Source organism: Oculina patagonica, chromosome 2 (assembly GCF_052425735.1).
Source record: "Oculina patagonica isolate OP01 chromosome 2, crgOcupat, whole genome shotgun sequence".
In the NCBI taxonomy this organism is placed as follows: domain Eukaryota; kingdom Metazoa; phylum Cnidaria; class Anthozoa; order Scleractinia; family Oculinidae; genus Oculina; species Oculina patagonica.
In genome coordinates this window covers 46150076-46174053 of record NC_135759.1, presented here as the reverse complement: position 1 = coordinate 46174053, position 23978 = coordinate 46150076, and the positions used below count along the sequence as shown (strand labels likewise).

At 37.5% G+C, this 23978-nt stretch overlaps 3 protein-coding genes across 4 annotated transcripts; 1 reads left to right on the top strand and 2 right to left on the bottom strand.

Moving 5' to 3' along the window:
* Nucleotides 1-1952: 1952 nt before the first annotated feature.
* LOC144644937 (uncharacterized) lies at nucleotides 1953-8079 on the bottom strand. 2 transcript variants are annotated; one of them, XM_078504514.1, is made up of 4 exons: nucleotides 7975-8079; nucleotides 4516-4598; nucleotides 3766-4175; nucleotides 1953-3726 (listed from the first exon to the last, which is right to left on the bottom strand). In XM_078504514.1, exons 2-4 carry the CDS (start codon nucleotides 4575-4577, stop codon nucleotides 3536-3538), a joined length of 663 nt encoding a protein of 220 aa, XP_078360640.1. In that variant the 5' UTR covers nucleotides 4578-4598; nucleotides 7975-8079; the 3' UTR covers nucleotides 1953-3535. The 2 variants fall into 2 exon arrangements, with proteins under 2 accessions (XP_078360640.1, XP_078360639.1); XM_078504513.1 differs by having other exon boundaries at nucleotides 1953-4175.
* Nucleotides 8080-8138: 59 nt separating this feature from the next.
* Nucleotides 8139-11593, top strand: LOC144644936 (uncharacterized). The gene is made up of 2 exons (XM_078504512.1): nucleotides 8139-8514; nucleotides 10642-11593. The coding sequence occupies exons 1-2, from the start codon at nucleotides 8139-8141 to the stop codon at nucleotides 11136-11138; spliced, it is 873 nt and encodes a 290-aa protein (XP_078360638.1). The 3' UTR covers nucleotides 11139-11593.
* Nucleotides 11594-12105: 512 nt separating this feature from the next.
* LOC144644935 (protein ERGIC-53-like) lies at nucleotides 12106-23108 on the bottom strand. Its single transcript, XM_078504511.1, has 14 exons — nucleotides 22912-23108; nucleotides 22737-22793; nucleotides 19529-19626; nucleotides 19000-19107; nucleotides 18252-18313; nucleotides 17950-18049; nucleotides 17057-17180; nucleotides 16567-16625; nucleotides 16184-16272; nucleotides 16051-16096; nucleotides 15452-15522; nucleotides 14906-15085; nucleotides 14639-14777; nucleotides 12106-13119 (listed from the first exon to the last, which is right to left on the bottom strand). The coding sequence occupies exons 1-14, from the start codon at nucleotides 23081-23083 to the stop codon at nucleotides 12955-12957; spliced, it is 1470 nt and encodes a 489-aa protein (XP_078360637.1). The 5' UTR covers nucleotides 23084-23108; the 3' UTR covers nucleotides 12106-12954.
* Nucleotides 23109-23978: the final 870 nt, after the last annotated feature.

Genomic DNA, 23978 nt, shown 5'->3' with positions numbered 1-23978 from the left:
AAGAACATAACACAGCAACAGTGCAAGTCAACTTTATTCATGAAACATCCCAAAACAAAATTATTTCGTTCCCATACAAAACCTTCTTCTTAGGGTACTTGGCTCTTATTGTTAGCTCGGGATGCCAGCCAATCTGATGTCTTCTCTGTTCTGTGACACTGCCTTAGACTGGGAGGGGTGCCAGGGGGTCCGAACTTCCCGCCTCCCGTTCCTTTTACTGGGTTCTGGCCGTTCCTTAGTGGTTCTCGCAACTTTTCGCTTTTCTATTAATGCAAGGTAACTTTTTCATTTTCTCTTGCGCACCATACTTCCTACCCTCGCTTTCCTGGCCTCCAACAGACTTCCTTACCCCTTTCCCACCCCTTGCAACATGAAAACTGTTACCAACAACTGATTTACAGTGAACAGGCTTAATGTTTCAGGTTCAATTGATCGACCACATTGCATGAGACGATCACACCTCCCACGTGTACACTTCCCACAATGTAACCTGAGATCATCAAAAAATAAATTAAAACGCCTGATCGCAGGCTACAAGCCACGTGGCCTACTCAACCTAAGATCTACTGTTTTGGATGGTTTTCATTGAGTATAAGCAAAAGCGCATAATATAAGAATGAAACAATGTAATAGTAATAGTAATAGTATATCTTTATTGCGCCTTACTCTCCAAAGGGAGGTATTGGTCTGTTTACAACAAAGGTTTTAACATTTACTAATACATTTAAGAAATAACAAAAATTTGAATCTTATACAATTCATAATGTCAATATATGTAAAAATTAAATAAATTATAATGTTCATTGTGCTTGTAAGTTAAGAAGCTCTTTCCTTTTTTGAAACATTGAATGTATATATTTACCTACTACTTTTGATGTATGTTCATTGTCAGCTCTAAGTAGGTACTTAATCCTCTCGTTCTCACTTAAATATATGTACCTTACATCAACCTTAGAGATGTGAGAACATAATTCATGTCTTATGGTTGTAAATCCCTGGCAACACCGTTCCCGGCGGGGCTATGCACTAAGGGAGAGAAACAAAAACAACTTTCGTTTTTGTTGTAATTTTAAATTAAAAAAAGAACCCTTTTATCATTCATAATAGCACTGGCCTTGAAGCAGTCTTGTGGTACTAGTCCAAATACCAGCCCTTTGCCGTAGTACCAGCCTTGCATTTTTTTTTACCCAACCTCAAAGCACTTGGAGGGAGGTATGAGAATGCACCAGGGAAGGGGTTGGTAGGCTTCATGCTAAAGGGAGGGGAGGGTTGGCCAATATAAAATATTGCCCAACTCTGAAAATGAAAATTATGAATTTATGTGAACCAGTGGGAAGAATTTTAACAGAAGTTTGCGTTGAAATACTTTTAAAACCTATATACCACAATCATATGTATTTTGAGCACCAAAGCAGTCATGCTTTTTTATATGCTGTCCTTATAAATGTGGTACAAAAAAATAGATCGTCTTCTTGTTCTTGTGCCTATTCCTTGTGACGACAGCATAAGGGGTTTGTTTGTCTTATGCACTTATACTTATGCCCAGTCAAAAAGCCTTGATGCAGGTTGTGATGCATATGTTCAGTTCGCAAACATTCTCCTCAGAGTTTTACCAATGGCTCTGATCACCATAAATTCTCAGACACATATCTGGTATACATACTATGCTTATCAGTTGAGTATGCAACAAAGCAAGTTTCACACCAAAGTTTTACCATTAAAACTCTGCTGTTGTAAGGGGCGACCAACATCTCATGCTATTGACGTTCGAAGTCCTGTTAGTGCAAAAGTTGAATCACTGAAAAGTGCGACAGTCTGCTGATGTCAATAGCACAAGACCAACAGCAGTTTTAATGTTAAAACTTGGGCGGGAAAATTCCCTCGTTGCATTCTTAACTGATAAGCCTAGCATCAAATGATAATTTGTTGAAAACAAGTTTCCTCCATCGTTTTTGTTTTTTATTGCACCTTTCAATAACATGCGACCCCTGAAGTTCAAAACCCAACCAACGCTTTGTGTTTTTCGTTGCCGTCAATCATAATTATGGCAGCCATGACAGCCAACGAACCTTAAATCAAAATCTACAAATCACGACTGACAGAGGTGACATTTTGAACTGGTTAAAGTGAACTTCAATTCTCTAAAAGGTCCTCAAAGATGATTGATGGCAGCAAAAAAAATTAATGTAACCATTGACTTGGGCAGTCTGCATTTTTTTTTAAAGGTGTAGTGATTTTGTTTAATTCAAAACGTCTAACTGATTTTGAAATAGACTCTCGCAAATTCTGGTTTCCGTAACAACCATTCACCAAAGTTTGGGTCAAGAGCTGTATGCTTTCATCCACATCATTGTACCAAGACACAAAGAATGTTGCAATAAACATATTAATTTTAATACATCTGACTAATGCACTTATTTGAAGAGGTTAAATACTCAATGATGTACAATCTTGAGACTTATAAAAAAAAATCTTGTAACGAACAATGCAATTAACATTTTGTTGGTAACTTTGATAACATTGTTTTGCTTCCACTTAATATAGCACTATTTGCATGCAATGCAATTACTTTTTTTTGTTCCGCTGTTGGGATCCGTATACATAATCAGTGATGTTGATAAAACATTCTTTCAAAGTCTGATAAATATAAGAAAAAAATTAACTTGCTGTAACTGGGACCTACACTATTCAATGCATTTAGTTAAATGGTTCTTTCATAGGGTAAATAATTCTACGACAAATGCGGGTTAAAAAATTCCCAGTTGATGCGTGACACTTTCAACTGAATTAGTACTATAAAACAAAAAACTAAAAAAATGTTGCGTACAGTGTCATTTTGTGTTGTTTACACAAACGTTTTGGGCATAGCCCTCCTTTAGTGTGAAAAACAACACAAAATGACACTGTTCGCAACATTTTTTAGTTTTTTTTTGTTTTATAGTAAATAATTCTACTCTTATTGTATTGCTCCTTCAGACAGAAATAGGTCCAATTATCACAGGTATACTGTATTATGAAAACTAAGCAGGATAAAAGAGGTGTGGATTTGTCAAATGGAAGAAAAATGACTTCCTGCCTCAAGTTAAGTGATGTTACTCAGGCATGTTATTTAATAAAACCTACCACTGCTTAAAATGTCTTAAATAGTGCAGGTCCCACTTTAAAAAGACCACAGTAATCATAAAATGTTATATTACCTATGTTACATATTATATACACAGATTGATGCCACATGACTTCTACTGCACTTCAGCAGACTAAAAATAATTATGTCAAATACAAAAGTGATTGGCGAAGCAATAACTTCAAATACTCCAAGCTACACAAACTAAGCATTACTAACAATATTTCACGAGGCATTGTTACGCAACTAAAATGTCTGTTCTTAGCAACAAAGAATTCCACGAGCGCAAAGTTCTTCAGGAGGAAGTAATAAAACACAGAAGTCTCAAATGATAACTCCTGATCTGTCCAGTTCGTAACAGCCATACAATCCTGTCAATAATTTCACAAGTGTTTTTTTCTTGCTAAGGCCTTATTCGTTGTCTTCCTCTGCATGCTGCATATATTCATCAAGTTCAGCATCAAGATGGCTTTTTGTTTTGGACATGTATTTATCAAGTTCTTCATCCAATTTGTCTCTGGACACTGGCTTATCACCTCTGCCACGTCCCCGACCACGACCCCTAGCTGCCCCTCTACCACCACGAGCCCCTCTACCAGCACCTTGCATTCCACGACCACCCCGAGCCCCTCTACCAGCACCTTGCATTCCACGACCACCCCGAACAACTCCACTTCCTCCTCTTTTCCCACGGACACCACCACGCATATTACTACCAAGACCTCTTCCTTGTCTAAACCCACCACCAAAACTACTACCACGTCCTCTACCACGAGTCCTTCCTACAACACCTGTTGGACTAGTGCCCAGTCGGTTTTTCAACTGTCCTTTAGCATTTATGCCCCTTCCTCTGGTCGGTGAGCCAAGTCGGCTTTTGAGGCTGGATGTGTTTCCTCCAAGGGCTGCTTGAACACCTGGTCTGTTGGCCATCTGTGCTGCAAGGCGACGATTCTTCATGCTGGCTTGTGACATCTGGAACTGATTGCTTCGGACTCCAGTGATGGTAACTTGTGGCGGCGAACGGATTTGCTTTTTGGCCATTTCAGTGAAGCTTCAGAAGATGGATGGAGAGGAGGAATTTGTACCTTGTATTATATGACTGGCTTCAATGCAATTGCACACTCACTGCACAAGTATGCATTTCATTTCACTCAACAAACAAATTCTAACCAACTTTTTAGCCATAACATTTCTACATAATGCCTCAGCAATATTTTTCTATGGCTTGGATTGTAGCCATGATATTCTATGGCTTGTATTAAGGTCATTAATGACACTTATATGAGGCTTATAAAGCTCTTATCTAGTAGCCATAACAAGACTGCATGCATGAAGCCAGATATAAGGTACTATAACGCCATGTACAGCAAGGTACATGATGGATTGCTCACCGATCATTTAGCGTCTTGCTTGTAGTGCTCTTGAGCACAATCTTTGCTGGTATATGAGACATCTTTAATTCAACTTCCTGCAACTTTTGTAAGCAAATAAGTTAGCAATTATAATAATAATTTTAAATTTAAAAAATACGAAAACACTTTTTTAAAAACATGTTTCGGCATGACTTATGCCATCTTCAGTTTATTGAGATAAATGCAGAGAACCTTACCGTATTTACCCGTGTATAAGTTGACCTTTTTCCACCTAAAAATCGGTCCAAAAAATCGCCCTCGACTTATACACGGGTCAAAATTTTTGTCCCAAGCACCAGTTAAATAAATCCTGCGCAATTAGCATAACAATTGTTTTAGATGTCAACAAACATCAAATAAACAACAGTACAGGTTACGGTGTCCTTTCACTTTGCTATCTGTGTCGTTAAATTGGCAGTTCACATCGAAATTCATTGCGATTTATCCGCTTAATATTAACCTGAATGTTGTAGAGACTCACTGGCACAAGGTTTGAATAAAGAGTTGACATTTTCCACTAATAAAGCTTTTTTTTGTATTTTAATTATTTTTATTAGTTTCTAAAAAATACATACAATGTTTAAGTTACAACACTTTTACAAACACTACAAAAAATATAGTAAAATACAATATTTTAATTACCACACTATAAACTGCTTTTAATTACTAAATTATAACAGACACTACAAATACTACAAAATTAATCGGAGTTGACACAGAGTCCTCACTTCATTTATCAGTTTTAAATGTTATTCTACAATGCTATTATTAATTTGCGGCAAACGGTGCAGGATTGCATACTAATTTATTTTTATATTTGCTCCATTTCTTATTGTGAGCTGACAACTTATTGTTTGATTTTGATATCATTGCCTCTATTTGGTAAATCAATGTAATCTTCGAGTTTAATACTCTTATTGAAGGTAAAGATTTACTTTGTCTACAAGAATATAAATATTGTTTGGAGACTAATAAAATGTGGTTAACAAATAACTCATCCTCGCACTTTAGAATGACAAACATTATATCTTTGTCAGAAAGCTGTTTAATCTTTACGTCAAGATTTTCAAGCCATTTGATAACCTCAGCCCAGAAATTCTTTGAGTAATTTCACCGCAAAGGGAGCAGGCTTGAGATTGTACGACGTTGATTTTGTATAAAAGGATATTTGTCACAAGACATCTATTAAGTATATTGTCTGAAATTCACGCAGTTTTGTATCCAATGCAACGCGAAAAGGCAAGGCGTAGATTTCTTTCCATTCTAAGACATCATTTATAAATCGCGCATTAAAATTCATTTGAGCAGTTGGTGGGGTGATGATTCTATCCCGAAGTTCCTTATAGACAGATTTGGAAACCACTGTTTTGATTAAAACGCTTTGTCCATTTAAAATTACTTTTATCTCATCGTGCATGTAAAAAGGTTCATCACCTTTATATACAAACGTTTTTAATGATGATGACACTAATAAAGCTGGTAAATCCACTCGAGAAAAACATCTTCATGCATGATCTTTCTTGCTTCGAACTTCACTACTTAGTAACCTGGCATGATGCAAGCACGTGTAGTTATCAGTTACCAGTACCTCACCGATTTTGTAGCTTGGTTACCAAGTTCCCCAAGCAAGCTTTGACTTTGTTTATCAAGTGGGTTTCAAAGTTTTCTGATGTTCCTTGGTGTTTTGCTTGTCTTCTAAAGCCGCTACTATATCTCCACAATTAGAAAGGTTCGTTTGAAATTAGTGTGTTTGATTTTATAAGGCTGTTTCAAAAAATAATGGACAAAACGCCTGCATAAACATGTGTTGCTAAAATGCTCGCGTAAGCATGATAATAAACTTCACATATTTGAAACTTGCTGTGTTTTTTTCATTAAGTATCTTTACCTGAAACGAAATTCTAAGAAACACAAGTTTAGTTTTCCAAAAAATTGTTACCCAGAAATGAAAAAATCTTAGTTTATGGCCTCAAAAATAGGGGGTCGACTTATACACGGGATCGACTAATATACGGGTAAATACGGTATATATGTAGGTAGCATTTATCTCAATAAACTGAAGATGGTATAAGTCATGCCGAAACATGTTCTTAAAAAGTGTTTTCGTATTTTTTAAATTTGCGATTTTATTATTGCTTACCAGAAGTTATGAAATAATAATTTTACTTTTATAATAATATTAATATACTTTTTCAGACAATTTTTTATCTGCAAAAAAATCATACCTTATTATAGAAAAGTTAACGTTACATATTGTTATTTTGTGAATTTCAAAAATTGGCATTAATTATATTTATGTTAACACATTAAATGAAAGCATCTAAACAGAATCTTTTTTGCGTGTCAAGACGTTTAACGTACACTAAGCTCAACCGTTCCAACACTGATGAAGGGGTTTCCCTGAAACGTTTGTTTTTAAAACTCTCCATGCACTCCAAAAACACAGTCTATTAAACACTTATTGAAACTATCGAGTGCTACGCAGCAAAGCTCCTTTTTGTGAAGCTTACTAAGCTGTTTGCCAGGGACATTTGTATGATCAAATGAAGCTCTGATGAGAAAATAAAGGGAGCTCGACCCTAACACTCAACCACTTGTCATAACATTTTTTCCTTAAGTAAAAACTTAAAAAAAAATAACCAAAATACTAGCCTAATCTGGTCTAGTGGGAAGCAAGTTTTACCTTGATATGTATGGCTTTGTGTTAAAAAGTGGAATACTGTGAAAGATTACTCAAGCAAGTCTGGGTATCATATACCGCATTTTTTCACCACGAATATTAATCTGTTTTTAGAGAGTCATGTTTTGAAATGGAAAGTAAAATTTGAAAGCGACTTTCCAATTTAAGTCGAAAGTGGTGCCAAAAGTTGGTACTGGCGTGAAACGCTGACAAAATATCTTCGTGAAATAAGTTTGCTTAAGTCGATCATATGCACTAAAACCCAGCAAACAAGAAGCTTTCAGAGCCTACAAGTCACAGAGACTAACTAAGAGCCTCTCTATGGGTACCCACGGTCTTCGTTTTCTTCGCAATTTTTTTTGCAAATCTTCGTTCTTTTTAAAGCAGATCTTCGTTTTATATTCGTTCGTTTTTTTTTCGTGAAATGTGGTCAAATTAAAAAATCAGGAATTGCAGATATTTTCTGTGGTGTTTACTAGCTTTGACAGTTTTATATCTGAGTGTTCAATTTGATCACGCGAATTTTGGTCAATTTCAGATCTTCGCTTCAATCTTGAGATCTTCGATTTGCCGCAGTGATCTTCGCGTCTTCGATTTCTTCGAAAATACCCATAGAGAGGCTCAACTAACAAACAGCTTTTCATGATGTAAGCAAAACTGTCTTTGACATAAGACATATTTATGCTTGGGAGAACTGCTCATCCTCCTAAAATGCAATATAAAAACATAAAAAGAACAATAATGAAGGTTATAGTTACGTCTGAGGTACAAATCCGAGGACACAGCGCTCGATGAAGCAGGATTAGTAAACTTAACCTGTCCAACAAAGAAGATTTCAAGAAAGAGAAGCTTGAACGACGCCAAACTCGGTAAGAAAGACTGGGAACGATGCTTTTTCACTGTGACCGTCATGTAAGCTGCAATGAAATGTTTCGGTGATCTCGTGACTCTCTCTCTAATCATTATGAGCGAAACAGTTTCTATTGTCGCGCAAAGAGCTTTTGCTTCAGCTACAAACTACGAGCATGTTCGATCAGGATATGCTGTAGAGGCAGTGGAGTTTCTGTTACAGAAACTTGGTGTAAAGGACAATGACTCGTCGAACAGTACAAGAGATCGGCCATTCACGATCTTGGAACTCGGTTGTGGAACGGGGAAATTCACTCGAGTAATGGTAGAAGTGTTGACGGGCAAGAATGTTCGAGTGATAGCGAGCGATCCTATGCAGAGCATGTGCGACCAATTTAAACTGGTGGTACCTGATACGGAAATTATCCAATGCGCTGCCGAGCAAATACGTAAGTAAAATTGTTTTCATTCACCCTGTGCACCAGAGGACTTAACCGAAACCGGAAACCGCGAATGAAAAGCCTCTGGCACCCAGGGTAGTTTTTTTTTTTTCATGAGACTTTAGAGGCAATAATATTTAGAGTCCCTGCGGTAGCAGAACCCATAATCCTCCAACACTCCGGGTGCCGTAACCACTGAGCTACGCTGTTGATTAGAAGGTGCTCAAAGGAGGGGGGGGGGGGGGGGAGAGAAGGTAGAGGGGCCGTTTCTTCCCCTTTATGTTGGACGGTAGGGGGAGAAGAGGGAGGCCCTGTTAGGGGGGGGGGTCTTTATGTCCCCCGTCTGAATTTCAAACCTTTTCACATCGCAATTTCAAACGGTTCGCATGTCGCTGTCAGAATTTCAATTCGTCCATAGCCACTGGAAATGTTTGAGTTCGGAGTGCATAACACAAAATAATGCGTGTTCGTAATTCTGTCTCCAAAATATTATCTATTCATGGATCTCTCAATTGAATTTGTTGGCACAGAGTGAGATTTTGACTCTGTTTTGAGACAGTGTAGCGTTTTTGTGTGACGCTGAATAAGACAACTTGCTAGGGGGGTGTGGGGGCATGCTCCCCCAGAAAATTTTGAAAAACTGTAGTTGCTAAGACATGTTTTCCTTTATTCTGAGCGGGTACAAAGAGAACATGGAGTGAAGTATTTTCAGGATGATTGATCGTTATGTAGTTACTTAACTTAAGCAGCCTAAAAATGAACTGTCAGAGCATAAGATTGCATTCGTTCAATTTAAGTGGAATGGTCTTTTTAACGCGCTGAGCTGGGACTAACATCGTGGGCTGCAGCAGCAGCTGTGGCCAAGAATAGGGACAGATGGCGAACATTGATGTCCGGCCCTATCCCCCACCAGGGGGCAAGGAACTAAGAGAGGTCTTTACAAACTGCAAGATGGGAACACAAAAGGGTAAAGCTGCAAAGGCTATTTTTGCCTACAAGTCGCTTAAAAAAGTGCCAATGTCGCTGTCGATTTTGCTTTTTTCTTTGTCGATGTCGTAATATCACGGTAGCATCTCGTCATTCATCGTCATTTCAGCTCCTTCATGGCGCCGTTTCAGAGCCGTGTCGCCTGTCGGAATTTACCCTAACAGGGCCTCAAGAGGAGCACAGAGTGAGAGTTGACCTTTTCTTGAAAGTGGGGGGGGGGGGGGATTTTTGGCATATTTTCGGGCTTAATATTGGTTGGAAAAAAGGTAGGGGCCTAACAATTACCAAGTACTTACAGACCAAAACAATAGGCCATTTCCGAGTTTCCCTTTGCCTCTATTTCAAAACGAGTCTACGTGCAAAACCATTCATATGAAAATGTGTTTTACCTACAGATCCATTTTCATGCAAATCAAACTCCATTTTATTTAAATGGTTTCACACGTAGACTCATTTGAAAAACAGATGCAAAGGGATCAAACTTGGAAATGTCCTATTGGTGGGCGCACAGTAAGGAGCATGTCAATGCTTGTTTATCTCCACCATTCATATAAAAAAATAAATAAATATATGTTTATAGTGGTCATGCACTTAGCTTCATATCTCAACAAGATAGCTAGTTTACAGGGCTGGCATGCCACTGAAACAGAGGAAACAAATATTTTTTAAAAAAACATAACAAGGTTAAAAATCCCAACTGGCAGGAGGCAAACCAGTTGGCTATATACAAAGCGTGGTCGAGGATTTGAACTCAGGACAACCGAGAAACAAATCCAGATAGTGGCAAGGGGAGGTCTTGAACCGGGGACCTCCAGATTACAACATTTAACCACTCGGCCATGCTTGCCTCCCTATTTTCATTTCCTAAAAATTATCAGCACAAATTGACATCAGCTGCTAAATTCTTTTTCAAGACATAAAGTTGTGCCTTTTGGTGGGGTGGGGTGATGGGTGGGTTGGGTGAGGTGCATGGGGATAATTTTTTGTCTAAGCAGTGATGTTGCTCCTTGTTAGTGGCCTTGTTTTTATTGTTGTTGTTTTTTTGTGTGTTTTTCTCTATAATTTTTTCACAGGGGCTACACTTTCACTAGCTCATCTATGATGGGTATTTTTTTGATTAATCATATGTCTCTGTTTCAATTTTGATAGCACTTCCTGATTCAAGTGTGGATGTTGTGATTGCTGCTCAAAGCTTCCACTGGTTCACAAACCGCACAGCTCTGGAGGAGATCTACCGGGTACTGGTTCCAAATGGCTCATTTGGAATGATGTGGAAAATATTAGACTTATCCATACCATGGCAAAAACACCTTAACGATTTTCTTAATCATTTAGATAACGAAAATTCTCTTGTTTTTCCTCATCGCGAAGAGTGGAAAAAAGTGTTCAACCTTCTCTCAGGACGTTTATTTAACAGCCCAGAAGAATGTATAGGTTTTGAACATTGCTTCCCGATCAGTTCTTTTGATCATGCCTATAACCATTTTGCTTCTTATTCAATAATAGCTGGTGGTAGTGAAAGTGATAAGAAGGCTTTCCATGAACTTTTTAATGAGCTAATGAAAAAGCACTTTACAGAAACAGGTATTGCATTGGAGAATATTACTTTTAAATTGTATATGTACTGGTGTCACAAGGAAATTTAAAATTTGATGAAGAAATATTTTTTCATTATAGTTGTATACTGATAACTTCAGTAGGCAGGGATTATTTTAAAAATGTTAGTAAAAATTTCAGCTTAGTAGCAAAAGTAAATTTCATCACCGTCGGTTAATCACTGAAAGTGTCATAATTATTGGGACGCTTAACAAAAGAAGCCTTTACGTTTCAGCTTAATTGTTGTTAGCCATGGGGATAGTATAGTAGAGAATTCTAGCTACAGTGGACTCCAGATTTCCAATTCCTTATTGGAGATGCTCAGTTTTACCTTTCGGGCCTCGCTTTTCACCGAAAAGGCTTGGTTCGATTCCCCAGAGCTCCAGCACTGGATTTGCCACTGCTTTAATGTTACTTGTCGCTACGGCAAAATGTTTTTTAATGCATTTTATTCAAAATACATTGTACATTTACTTTAGCAAGCCAATAAAATACATAAAGCAATTCAATGGCCTGAAGTCTGATCTTTATTAGAAATGTTTACCGCAAAGGTATATTCCTCTGCATCTTGGTTGCGAAAAGAGCTGCAAGAATCACCACACCGGCATCTCTCCACACACGCGATTCTTCGTGAATTCTGTGTTCCTTTCGCACTCACTTGAAAGAACTGGTGACAAGAAGTGGTAGTCTATTGCAACTGCTTTAAAAAAGCATTTGTCCAGCGTTTGGGTCAAGTGGCCCGGTGGTTTCCCCTGGATGGGATGTTAGTCAACGCAGGGTTGCCCCCAGCATTAAATTCGTCGGTACCCATTTATACAGCTGGGTAGAGATTAACCCTACGAGAGTAGTCGTCGCACCCAAAAACACAACGCAGTGACCCCGGCCGGGGCTTAAACTCTACCCGCTCGATCTGGAGTCCCGCGCGCCAACCATTGGGCCTTTACCGCGCTTCCCATCTTGAGGTATTTAATAAAAATGTTGTCGAACGTGAAAGAAATGCAATACGGAATGCACTAACAAACTTCAATTCTAAACTTTATTTTCACAATGTTAGACGAAAATACAGATTGAGTCAAGAGAGACATGGAATTAAAGGTAAAAACAAAATACCAGTGAAGAAACTATAAAATATCGGAGATTATGCTGGAATAACAATGCTTTAGAAGCTAATAGGAACAACTCTTGCTGCTCCCTCTCTGCTAATCGATTTCAAAATGTGGGTGACCTTCCCATTAATATCAAAGAATAGCATTACAGAATTTCTTGGGTTTGTCGACTCTGGAACCAGCAGTAAACATCTGGTTTAATGAATAAGTTTGTGCGAGACAGTTACTGGTTCAGAAATGTTTTTTTTTTCTGAAAGCTCTATTCCAATAAAAGATGCGAGGTTGATACGAATGACCGATAAATAGACAACGCTCTTCTTTGAACACTGAACAAGTCCCATTCATTTTTGTTCCTAAAACATTTTTTTATACATGAACGACCACACCTTGATAAAATGATAACATATTGTTAATTTCGGTTCGGTACGATTTGCTAACAATACGTTCAATCTTTTCTTTGAAAAAGGCACGTTTCAATATAACGGCTAAATTCTCTATTTAGTAAAAGTATTGTAACAAAGCATAGCGTAAACGCAGCTCAATAGTCTTTAGGACCGCGGACTTTGTGCTTTGTGTGCACGCAGTACAAAAGCTTTTAAAATGAATCTGTAGTGTAACAGGTTTATTGTCAACTGCGCAGTGACCAATTCAAGCGCACTTAGAGCCCTGGCGCAATAATTTCAATTGATTCTAAACATCCCACAAGTCTCTGTGATACAGAAACAGACTGGCTTGTACAAAGTTCATTAAACGTAAAATCCTAAAAGAATTTCTTGGCAGCAGCCTCCTTTTGATTCTTGTATCCAATGTAACCAATGAGCATTATTAATTGAGCTATGATTAAAACCACGAAATATCCGGGACCTATACACTGTGGCATCGGAGGGGGTGGGGGACAGTCCTTTTTCTCCTGCCCTCCAATCATCTGAAAACAAAGTCAAAAGTAAAGAATTAATTAGTCTTGATTGAAACTAAAAGATACTTGTGCTCAAGACATCAACTGATACCAGGTTTAAAAAAGTCGTAAATTTGCTCCAACTAAGCGTGAACGCTCGAAAACGTCAGCTTTACAAATTCACTACGGTGGTTAATTGCCCCCGCAGGGCTTTCGCCCAGAGGCGAAAGCCCGAGGAGGCATACATTGTAGCTTGCGCGTATATATAGAGAATGTACTTACAGTCGAAATATACGGTATGTATACCAGAAAAAATCTCGATTTGCTCGAAAAAGGCCGCGAGGAATCTAGGGTAATGATGACGTTTTGCCGCAAAGCATCTTTGGGTAATGATGACGTATAAGCAGAAGATTATCGATTTGGAGTTATGGGTATTATGACGTCACGATAACGGGGGGTAGCGGTAAATGAAAATCCCTATCTTAGGTTAGAACGGTATTTAAAAGACTGATGCGTGTTTTGGTATTTCTCGCACGTTGATTACTCCGATATTTGGCTTTCGCGTGTTCACAGATTTGTTCGAGTGGTTTCTCTGCTTTGGTTGTGTTAAGTGATATTTGAAGCAGTTGTTAGTAATACGTCAAAAGATTTCAAGCAATTGGTTTCGTGTTCTTGGCTACGTGTGTTCCAAGAGCTGGTTCGAGCGTTAAGGTTTGCTCTCGGGGGTAATTCGTTTCGCTAACAAAAACTGTCAGATTATTTGATCCAAAAAGTGGTTTGAACAAGGATCAAAAATTGTCTTCTCGAATCTTTGAATGTGCCATATTTTGTCACTCGTGGAATTTTTAGGCTTTTTGAACTGGCAATTATTGTAAGTTAATTGTGAATGTTATAACCCCGGGAATAATCTTGCGTGTTGTCACCACGAATAATGTGTTATGTGTTATTTCCGCTAGGTGTTATTTCCGCGCGTTAGGTAATATATTCGACTTGAATTTGTGAATATTTTTAGGACGCAATGGTGTCACACAACAAGAAATTCCGCAGCAAAAAGACAAAACAATGTCTTGACGTACATGGCACAGTAAAAAAGAAGCCTTATTTTAAAGGCCACAAAAAGATTCCACTAATCCTAGATTATTGCTGTAAAACAAATTATAAAAAGGCGGGGGCAGCTTTATAGTGAGAACTATTACTAGTTTACCAGTGTTTATCAACTTTCAGTAAATAATCAATTTAATGTTTCGACACAGCACGAGCTGATCATTTTTACTGCAAAGAAAATAGCGTCGCAGGTGCAACTAGTTCGAGGAAAAAGATCTAGGTTGTGTTGGTTTGTACTATTTTCTTTTGTTTACTCAGTCTTAGGAGTGACTTTTGCGATAGCTGCAAGGGGAGCAGGTGGGAGATAAAACGCATGTCTAGACCTAGACCTGTAGTCCACACGATATAGCTGACGGGAAATACACCATGCTAAAAGCAATTTTTCTTTGGAAGAAAATGAAAGAGTGTAAGAAGCTAAAAAAAGTCGTATGATTTCTGTTCTTACTTGTTGTTTAGTGGCCACATTGTTGACTGAATGAGTCAGAGATTCAATTGCATTCTGCATGTCACTGAGTCTAGACGTTACACCAGCAGAGTCGCCAACATCTCTTTTCTCTATATTGCCTCTCTGATTCAATAAATTACTGTCAAAAAAGAGATCACACATTTTGCGTCAATGCCTCGAGAATAAACTTTCAACAGACAAGGTTTATACATCCTTTTTTAACACAATTTTAAAGATTGTGAGGAAATTCCAGCAAGTAGTTCTTACCTCATTTCCTGCAGTTTTGAAGTGAGCTGTTGCTGCATGTTGATCAAAGTATTTACTTCTTGTCGGTTGATTGTTTGGTCGTGTTTAACCACTTGGCTGATCTGATTGTGATCTGAGGTCACCAGTGTGTACAATGTATTCACTTGTACTGTTAATTCACCAACTTTGGTGTGAAGGTTGCTACAGGAAAATAAACCAAATAAAATATTAGACAAGAATTGTTGTTACTTACTAAATCTCATATAGTTAAAATGTATGTAGTACATATGATAGAAAACTACACAAAAAAAAACTCCACCACCATATTGGGAGAATGTGCTAAGAACTCAGTGCAAACTAAGTTTCTTTCTTACAGCTATTTCAACCAGGTGAGGAAATCGATATTTAAACACAGGTGGATCATGCATGATGTTTTGGAGCAGAAAAGAGTCAGTCAGTAGAATGGAAAAGACTTCTGCGCTGGACAAGATAAATTTGTATTTCATGTAAATCAGGGTGATGTTGTGGCTGTAAAAACGTTGGCTTCTTTTTTCATTGAAACCTTACCCAATCATCTGGTGGATTGCATTCTGTCCTTCATAAACCAAACGAACATCTCGCTCATACACGTTCTCGTACTACAAAAAAAAATCTGAAAGTTAGTATAATGCCAAAAAATAAAGGAAAATACAGTTGCCTTTTACAATGATCAATTGACTGATTAACCAGATGGATTGATATTATGTGTGAAAACCAGTCAGAAATTTATATGTTGACATCACAACTTACAGAACTACAGTAAAAGGGTTTTACAGCACAAAAGGTTTGTAAAAAGCCATTTAATGACAGTTCAGATTGCTGGCAATAAAAACAAATGAACAGTGATGGAGCCAATTAGTTATGTTTTGCAAATAATCTGTCTACTGTTTTCTCTTCTTTCACTTCCAAAGGCTAACAAAAGTGTTCATGGTTTTTGGATTCGCACAGTAATTGAGTACTGGGGATACTGTTAGCTGTACAAAAGTTCCTGTTTACAACTACAAACACTGAGACTTAGTTTCTTAGTTTCTAGTTTACATGTAACTGTCTTACATCCAGTGAAAGTTTACTTTCAGTTGTACATGTAATCCTGATTATATCTTAAGTTAAATCATTGTTCCATGTACCTCTGTTTCAGGTGTCTTTACTTTATCAGGGTGGGCAGTCTTGTACCTGTAAAGATATGACAAAGTAACTCTACTGTCCAACAAGCCAACAATACTCATATATACACCAGCAATTCAAATAATATGTCCTTACTCTTCTCTTTGTTGCTCCAGTTTCTTTTGATATTCTTCATACTGCTCTGCAAGTTTCTTTTGTTCCTCTTCACTCATTCCAGTTTCAGTCTGAAATCAAAGACAATTGCATCAACTGTGAGTAACTGGACTTGGGAGCAGTTTTATGAAATAACGTTAAGTCTTTTTTGTAAGAGTTTGTTTTTTCCAGAGTCAATGTAGCAAGTAAAATTACATCAGAACAAAAACATATAGCTACTGTAGCTGATACAAATTTTGCTGATATACATGTAAACATCTCAGGTCTGGGTGATAAAACACAAACATGAGCTGCCATGTAAACTTGCTGTCAAACTTGATGGTGTACTTAGTTGCAGTAGCCAGAGTTACTGATAATAATCCTACCTGTGAGTCCTTTGGTGGTGTGAGAGAGTGAGTAATAAATGATACTACATCATGGTCGTCTGCAAACAAACAAAACGTTGTAAATTTTAACAAGGTTTGTAACCACAGTATTATTGTACCTGAAAAAGTTATTAGATCCCAAGGTTACTATTATAGACGTGATGGCAATTGCCACTTCTTATTTTACCAATCAAAACCACAGCATCATTTCAGTCACACTTTTCCTTCAAAGAATCCATTTCCTATAAACCATTTTTGCTTGTCATGAGAATACCATATTCCTATGCCTTATATTGCTTGTCATGAGAATTCATAGACATAAACAAATTATTATAAACTGTGGTTAACTGATCACCTAAATTCCAATCAAGCACCTACAGTCTTCAATAAGCTTATATGATACTTCGTAGGATGCACAGTTGATGGTAACAGGCAAACTCTATAGCTATCATTTTGAACAACTTGATTCCAGTGCTACTGGTTTACTGACCTGCTAAGCCACCTGTCGCTGCCGACACACCAAAGAAGCCATTTTTATTCAGGCTTATGTTTTCCAGTCGAGTGCAAAGCTCAAAGTCTTCAGATCTGGTACTCATACCCATATGAACCCATAACTAGATATGAACAGCATCAAAGTTGAATAAGTATGTGTATTCTCAACGGATTGTCCATAATGATTACTATGGCACTACAAGGCTGGAAAGAGTCAGAGAAATTTGTTGCTGCTGCATCTAAACAAACATAGGCAGCTGTTATATTGGAGGATAATGCCTGTGGATGAAAAATAATGAACAGTTGGCCCGCCGAGAAGTGAAGATTTGAGGGCAACTGTGAAATTCTGGGGACAATCTTTCAGCCAACGGCATTTTTTAACCAACATACCAGCAAGCCAGAAAGGCGTTTTTACCCTCCAATACCCGATTCCCTCTATAGCGAGCGCCTGCAGGGAATCACGGTAGTTGTATTCATCAAACCATGCACGAGACTCAGCAACGATGCACATTGCTAAGTCTCGCGCATGGTTTGATGAATACAACTACCGTGATTCCCTGCAGGCGCGCCCTATAGAGGGAATCGGCTATTAGTTTCATTGCAAAACATGAAAAGTGAAAAAAGTAATCATGGTGAAATAACTGCAAGTTGATATTAAAAAGTTAGACCAGAAAAGGTGACTTGTTCAGCACTCCTCTTAAAACTGGATGATGGATTTTAAATTGGACATGCTATACTGTCTGATACCTGTCATGATGTGTTTTGTCCAATGAGAGCACACAGAAATAAATCAGTGGGTTATGAAATTTAATATTATATTACAAATTACAGTCAATATAGGATAAACTTGTCTGTGTCATAAACTATAATCAGTACAGGAGCTTTACTTACAGTAAGCACATTTTCATAATAGCGAATCTTCAGTCTAACTGGGTTGGGCCGATTACGGAAATCTCGTAAGCAACCACCACGCTGGAGATCTTGGCCATCTCTGAAAAAAAAAAAGATTATCAAAATGGAGCTATGCAGACAGACTGCTGCTGGCTATTATTCTTGACAAAAAGTACTTACACACATTGTAAGATTGAGACAAAGCAGCAGCAACTTTAGTTATTACGTAAAATACAGAACAACAGTGTAAAACAAGCTCATTTGGGTAAAGGGAAACAAAAAGTACTTGAATTTGTACATACTTATTATGATCATAAATCTGATTTCCATCATTCAGCATAACTGAAATAAAGGGGTTGTTTCCCTGAAAAAAAAAAGATGCTCAATTAGTACAGTGAACATGAACACTGAGAAATATAGGGCAACATGGAAGACAAATCATTAGAAATAACAATCAATAAACTTTTACAACAGATTGATTGACTGACTGAGGACATCGACTCTTTAGATGACTAGGGTTGTTGTAATCTGAGTCACCTGCAGCAACAGACTATTCTTTTCAGAACTACTCTCACCCAGACAATCACCCTGTAGGTCGAACTAAATACTGTTTAAACATCAAGGGTTTTTTTAAATACTAATTACAGTGGTTCATTACAATTTATTATAATGTAAAATCCACAGTAAATGCTCAGCAGTGACCTTGGTAAAAGGTCACTTACTATTTTTCATACTATGATGTGACTACATAGTTACTTAAATTAAATGAACTTGTAATTTTTAATTAAGGTTTTTTTTTCAATTAGTTTTAATGTCGTTTTAAATATTATCCTTATTGTAATGTAATAATGTAGTTTTCATTCTTATAGGGCCTCTATTGATAGCAGTAATTTTGTGATTTATAATTACTGAAAGAGCAACCCTGTTTAAATATAGGCACTCTTCTTTAAACATAACTGTTTCAAGTGTTATGCCTGTAAACTAGCTTTCTCAAAGAGATATAAAGCTATGTTCATGACCACTACACAGGTATAAACAACATTTACCTACCTGTTGATCATTATCAAATGAGTCACAGAAAACACCAAGACCTTTCCATGTGTTACTATTTCCAAATGCTGGGCCCTCTACTCCTGCCGTTTCTGTATACCAAATGGCCTGATGAGTCACAAAAATAAACAATTTAAACACTTTTATACTTGAAAGAGAAATTGAACCTTTCCTCCCCCTCCCAACAGCTTTTAACCATGGTTAGTGTTAATCGGCTTTTGAACAAGGCAACTTTGGGCTATTGACAACTGACTAAAATACCTTAGTATAATTGATAAGTCACTGTTACTGAAGAAAAATCTATATGTGTAAAACAAAAGGAACCCCCTGGACAAATAAGCTGCAGGTCTATGTCCGTAATATGCAACAATATACAGAGTGTATATGTTGCGGTTCAATTTTACCCTTGGCATAATTTGGTATTTTCCCTTTGTTTTGGTGTGTGGAAATGATAATGAGTATAAAACAAAGGAAGATACCAAATTCTACCAAGGGTGAAATTGAACCACAACATATACATGTATCTTACCACACCGTCCCCGCCTAGCCTTCCTCTGCCAGTCACTTTAATGGCTACTTCCACTTCCCACCAATCATGAGGAAATGTACTTTTTGTCCATGCATAGCCTGATAAGAGGAAATATCACTTTTTTTAAAAATTCTGAATGTTAGAGAAAATATACTCAGGAACACAGAACAACTCAGGATGTTAAGGATGAAACAAAATTATCGATATTAGATTGTTAGGTAATGAACGTTTATTCGTTTGTCTCACGATAGAATCGCTTTGAGATGTTGATCGAGACGTTTCGACTGCAATACTGCTAGTCTTCATCGATTGTTTACGCGTCGCTATTCATGCACGTTAGTTCGCTGTGATTGGTGCATTTCGATCCTCATTATTATTCCGACTAACAGATGATGTTCCCTCGGAGGTCCGCTTTGTAGTTGAACGGCTGTTGTGCTATCTGATCGTAGGTATCCATGCTTCAAGAATTTCAATTCCGCTATCTCTATTGATGTTATTAGAATGAAGTCTTATTTGCATAGCCTCTTTGACCCTGCGTGTGTACGGTGAGGGTCACGATCGATAAACTTGACTTGATTCCATAAAGGAATATGCCCCGTTTCGTTTGCGTGCTCCGAAACTGGGGAGGTTTGTGTATGAGCAAGCCTTATGTCTCTGTCGTGTTCTCTTATTAGATTGTTATAATAGATCTTAAATCCATTGACTCCTTAACCAACCAAACCGGCTTTGAAGGAGTATGATTATTCTCCTGTTCTGACAACATCACCTTTCATGCCAGGTGTTTTAAAGCATGCCTTAAAGGGATTGTGTCACAGATTTTAGCAAAATTTAGGCTTGGGAAATAAGCATCAAATTCGGCGAAATATAAAAATAACTTCTTAAAACAATGAAGGACCATTTCAATAACACAGCAAATTTGATTTTAATAACATTTCAATAACACAACTTGAAGAGAAGGTACGGATGGCCAAAAGTGACAAAGATTGAAACGGATTGCAATATGGGGTTTTGAAATGTTGTTGGGTTGAACAGTTTTCAAAGTTAATCTCGTTTGCTTGTAACTTCAAATTATAATGTCTAGGAGACAAATTTGGTTGCAATGAAGCTATGGTTTTGTCATTTTGATCCAGAGATGTAATTTCTTTTCAAAAGTAAGTTCCATAGCAAGTTTTCGGCAAGACTTAATAAAATAATTTTTTCTCAGCCGTGACACAGCCCCTTTAAGGGGCATGATGAGATGAATTGGGCTAATGCAATTAACATTATTTCTCATCTTAAAATTGAAGAATCTTAACTGGACACTTTTAGTTAAAAAAGAGCGCTTTCCTTGACATTTCAGTGGAAATACATTGAAAGGAAACAAAGCTAACAGAAACTAATATATATATATAAAGATCTTCCTTCCTGATGGGTCCATCAGTCCCAGGTCTTTACACAAAGATATCTCGTGAATAAAATCTTAAAATAAGTCTTGTAAATACTTCAAATGTTGGCATTAATCCATATACCGTAAAGTTCCGTGTATAAGCCGCACCTTTTCCCTCTAAATTCAAGTCAAAAATCGGGGGTGCGGCTTATCTACGAAAACATCTCTGGTTGGAGTTCTAAAAGGCTTATTAATATTCATAAAAAAACTTCTCAAGACGTCACTGAATAAACATATAACAACCTTAAAACTTTGTTGTTCACTGCCTTTTAGTTCCTCTGCAAAGCTGTTTGCAGTGAAGCCTGCCAGTCACTTCGAATCATGTCTTTCCGTCGCATGCGAGAAAGCACCAAGATAAACGCAAGTACTCACAAGGCAAATGGCCGACCGCTTCACTTTTTTATTGACCTTCACAACAAATGCATCTGTTGGATTAACAAACTCATTTTCTGCATGAAGTTTTTATCCTGTTGCGTGAAACAGTTTCCAAGAATCTTGAAAGAAAAACGTGGTTTCTTCCGAAGAAAGTGCCGCCGAGTGCCGCCATGTTTGTTTTTAGTGCCCAGACTCCTCTCTACATTTCAAAGCATTCATCATTCGCGTACGATTCGAACGAATTCAGGAGTGTTTAGAAGCGATAATCTCGAAAAAAATTATATCAAGAGAGCATCCAAGTTTAAGATATTGTGAACTCAAACTAAAAGGGAGGTATGACAAGTGAAATTTCGCTTTCGTAGGTCTTAATTTATATTAAACATTGCAACAACCGCCGTGTCAGTGTTTCGAAACCGTGCTTGTTTGCCCTTGTTTGTTACCAATAGAACTTCACTTGAACTTCAAACTTTATGGTCCGTATATATTTTTTTTTCCAAAATTTGAGCTTCCAAATCGGGGGTGCGGCTTATCTACGGGTGCGGCTTATACACGGAACTTTACGGTACCTTTGATCTTGGTATTTATCTCTTACTCAAAGTATAGTAAAATACATTCTAAAGTCCCTGAAAATATCCATACCCACCCCATGGCTTGTCATTGGAAATTCTGAGGGGTGGGGGGGGGTCTCAAGAGACAAAATTTTTAAAGGAAGTATGGGACTGAGCTAGAGGGGAGTGAAGGTTTAAACCAAAAAACCTTCTGTAGGAAAGGTATGGATATTTCCTGGAACAACACAATAAAATTTACAAAAAGTCTTGTTGCCTTAAGTAAAAATTTGGCTCATCCTTGGTGTAACTCTCTAGTGGCGCAAAACAAAGAACGACCAAGACTACAAAGAAGTAAGAAACAATATAGAGCAGGAAAACAATAGTTTCAAAACAAGCAAAAATTTCACAGCCGGGTTCTTACACTCAGATGTAAACCCAAAAATGCTGTATTTAAAGTTAATTGCCTTATCTATAGACAGTTATATTTAAACTTTTAAAAGCAATGTAGATAGAGATCGATAGTAAGCTACAAATGGAGAATTTTTCTTCCGGAAAACGAACCCCTTCACCGTGACCTCCAGTGATAAAAATACGTTACAACTCTAAATACATTTCAAAACTTTGTTTATGACCATTAAATAGGAATATTGTTATTACAGTTTAAGTCAACATCCATAACAGACTTCTGATTTAACATGAAAGACAAGAGCACTCTATAAGTCAATCAAAATTAAACGTCTTTGCAAGCAGCTGTGGCAATTGTAAACGTATCAGTTTAGAAGCTTACATTTATTTATAAGCTTTAAACTCTAAAACCGATCGCTTGCTTTCAGTAAAAATAAAACTGCAGGAAACAAACCTTTTTTATTTGTCATTGAAGGAGTCAATCTAATTTGATCATCGCTAGGTATGGCACCTAAAGCAAAAAATAAAAAAAACTCGTTAAATCAACCAAAAAATCTATTTTAAAAAAACTCTGTACACGTGTACTGGTGAAGCAAAAGAATTCACTTTACAAAACAATGGTCACTTACTTCCTCCGTGATTCCAAAACGGAATTGCTCCATCTTTATTCACTAGATGTGGTCCTTTAAAACTGTGTTTATATTGGAATTTAACATGACGCTCACTTGGTACTGAAGCTAAAGATAAACGAGTTAAAAACAATAAGAATGTTATGCCATACAAAGCTTCTACGGAAGCCATTTTGAAAATTGACTAAGAAATTCGGCGCGCATGGCATTCTGGGCATTTATTGATTTTCCCGGATATTTGTCAAGCGCTGATTGGCTAATTTCTGTTCTCCCTTCTCCTGTGCAGGCGGGACTTTTCGAAAAGGCAAGTAATCTTTTTTTCTCGTTTCTTTGTGGTCTAGTCCACGGTCTAGCGATCTTCCTTGAGCACGAAATATTAAAGAAAACAATGTCTACTGTGATGCTTTAGATTTCTATGAGGTGAAAGTTGATGACACCACAAAATTTTTGGATTTACAATTTTTACTCGAAAATCTGATGTTGCATCTGACTCGTCCCCAGTCGTCTCTTATGCGAAAATTGCAAGACGAAGGATAATTCCCTCCGTGTTCAGCAGTCGACTCAGACGGACTCAAAAGACGACTGGGGACGAGTCAGATGTTGCATTGCGAGAAAAGAAAAGTGGCACTTCGCAGAATCCTCACTGTTTGCGAAGCAAAGTTAGAAATGAGCAAAAAAAAAAATGAGCAGCAAACTGTTGACGGAGATGTTATCAACTACAATATTTGAGGTGCTAGTTAGCTGGAAACAATTTTTATTATCTAGTTGACATTATTCGTTTGTCAGTACAGTTTGTGACCCTGGGTCCGGACGAAAAAGACGCGAACGAGTATTTCTCAGCTTAGAAGAAGAGCAGTGAGCTGATATTTGTCCTGTAAGTTACCGTGCCATCCAGCTAACATGTGAAAAGACAACAGCTGATGTGCTTACTCGATTACTCTGTAATATCGAAAACGGTGGTTCGATTTGACGGTCCTTGGTCCGGATAGCATGCAAAATTCACGCAACAATTGTTCAAAATCTTATTTAAAGAAGCTTGCACATTTTTAATATGTTTTAGTGAAATT

Bases quoted from the DNA above. Each gene is read 5' to 3' on its own strand.
- LOC144644937 (XM_078504513.1), bottom strand. From the start codon at position 4,577: ATGTCTCATATACCAGCAAAGATTGTGCTCAAGAGCACTACAAGCAAG. The intron at 4,176-4,515 runs GTGAGCAATCCA...CATCTTCTGAAG, and splicing joins AGCAAGACGCTAAATGATCG to CTTCACTGAAATGGCCAAAA.
- LOC144644936 (XM_078504512.1), top strand. From the start codon at position 8,139: ATGAAATGTTTCGGTGATCTCGTGACTCTCTCTCTAATCATTATGAGC. The intron at 8,515-10,641 runs GTAAGTAAAATT...CAATTTTGATAG, and splicing joins ATGCGCTGCCGAGCAAATAC to CACTTCCTGATTCAAGTGTG.
- LOC144644935 (XM_078504511.1), bottom strand. From the start codon at position 23,083: ATGGCTTCCGTAGAAGCTTTGTATGGCATAACATTCTTATTGTTTTTA. The intron at 17,181-17,949 runs GTAAGTAAAGCT...GTTCATATCTAG, and splicing joins ATTATGAAAATGTGCTTACT to TTATGGGTTCATATGGGTAT. The intron at 13,120-14,638 runs GTAAGAACAGAA...CTTTGTTTTCAG, and splicing joins ATGTGGCCACTAAACAACAA to ATGATTGGAGGGCAGGAGAA.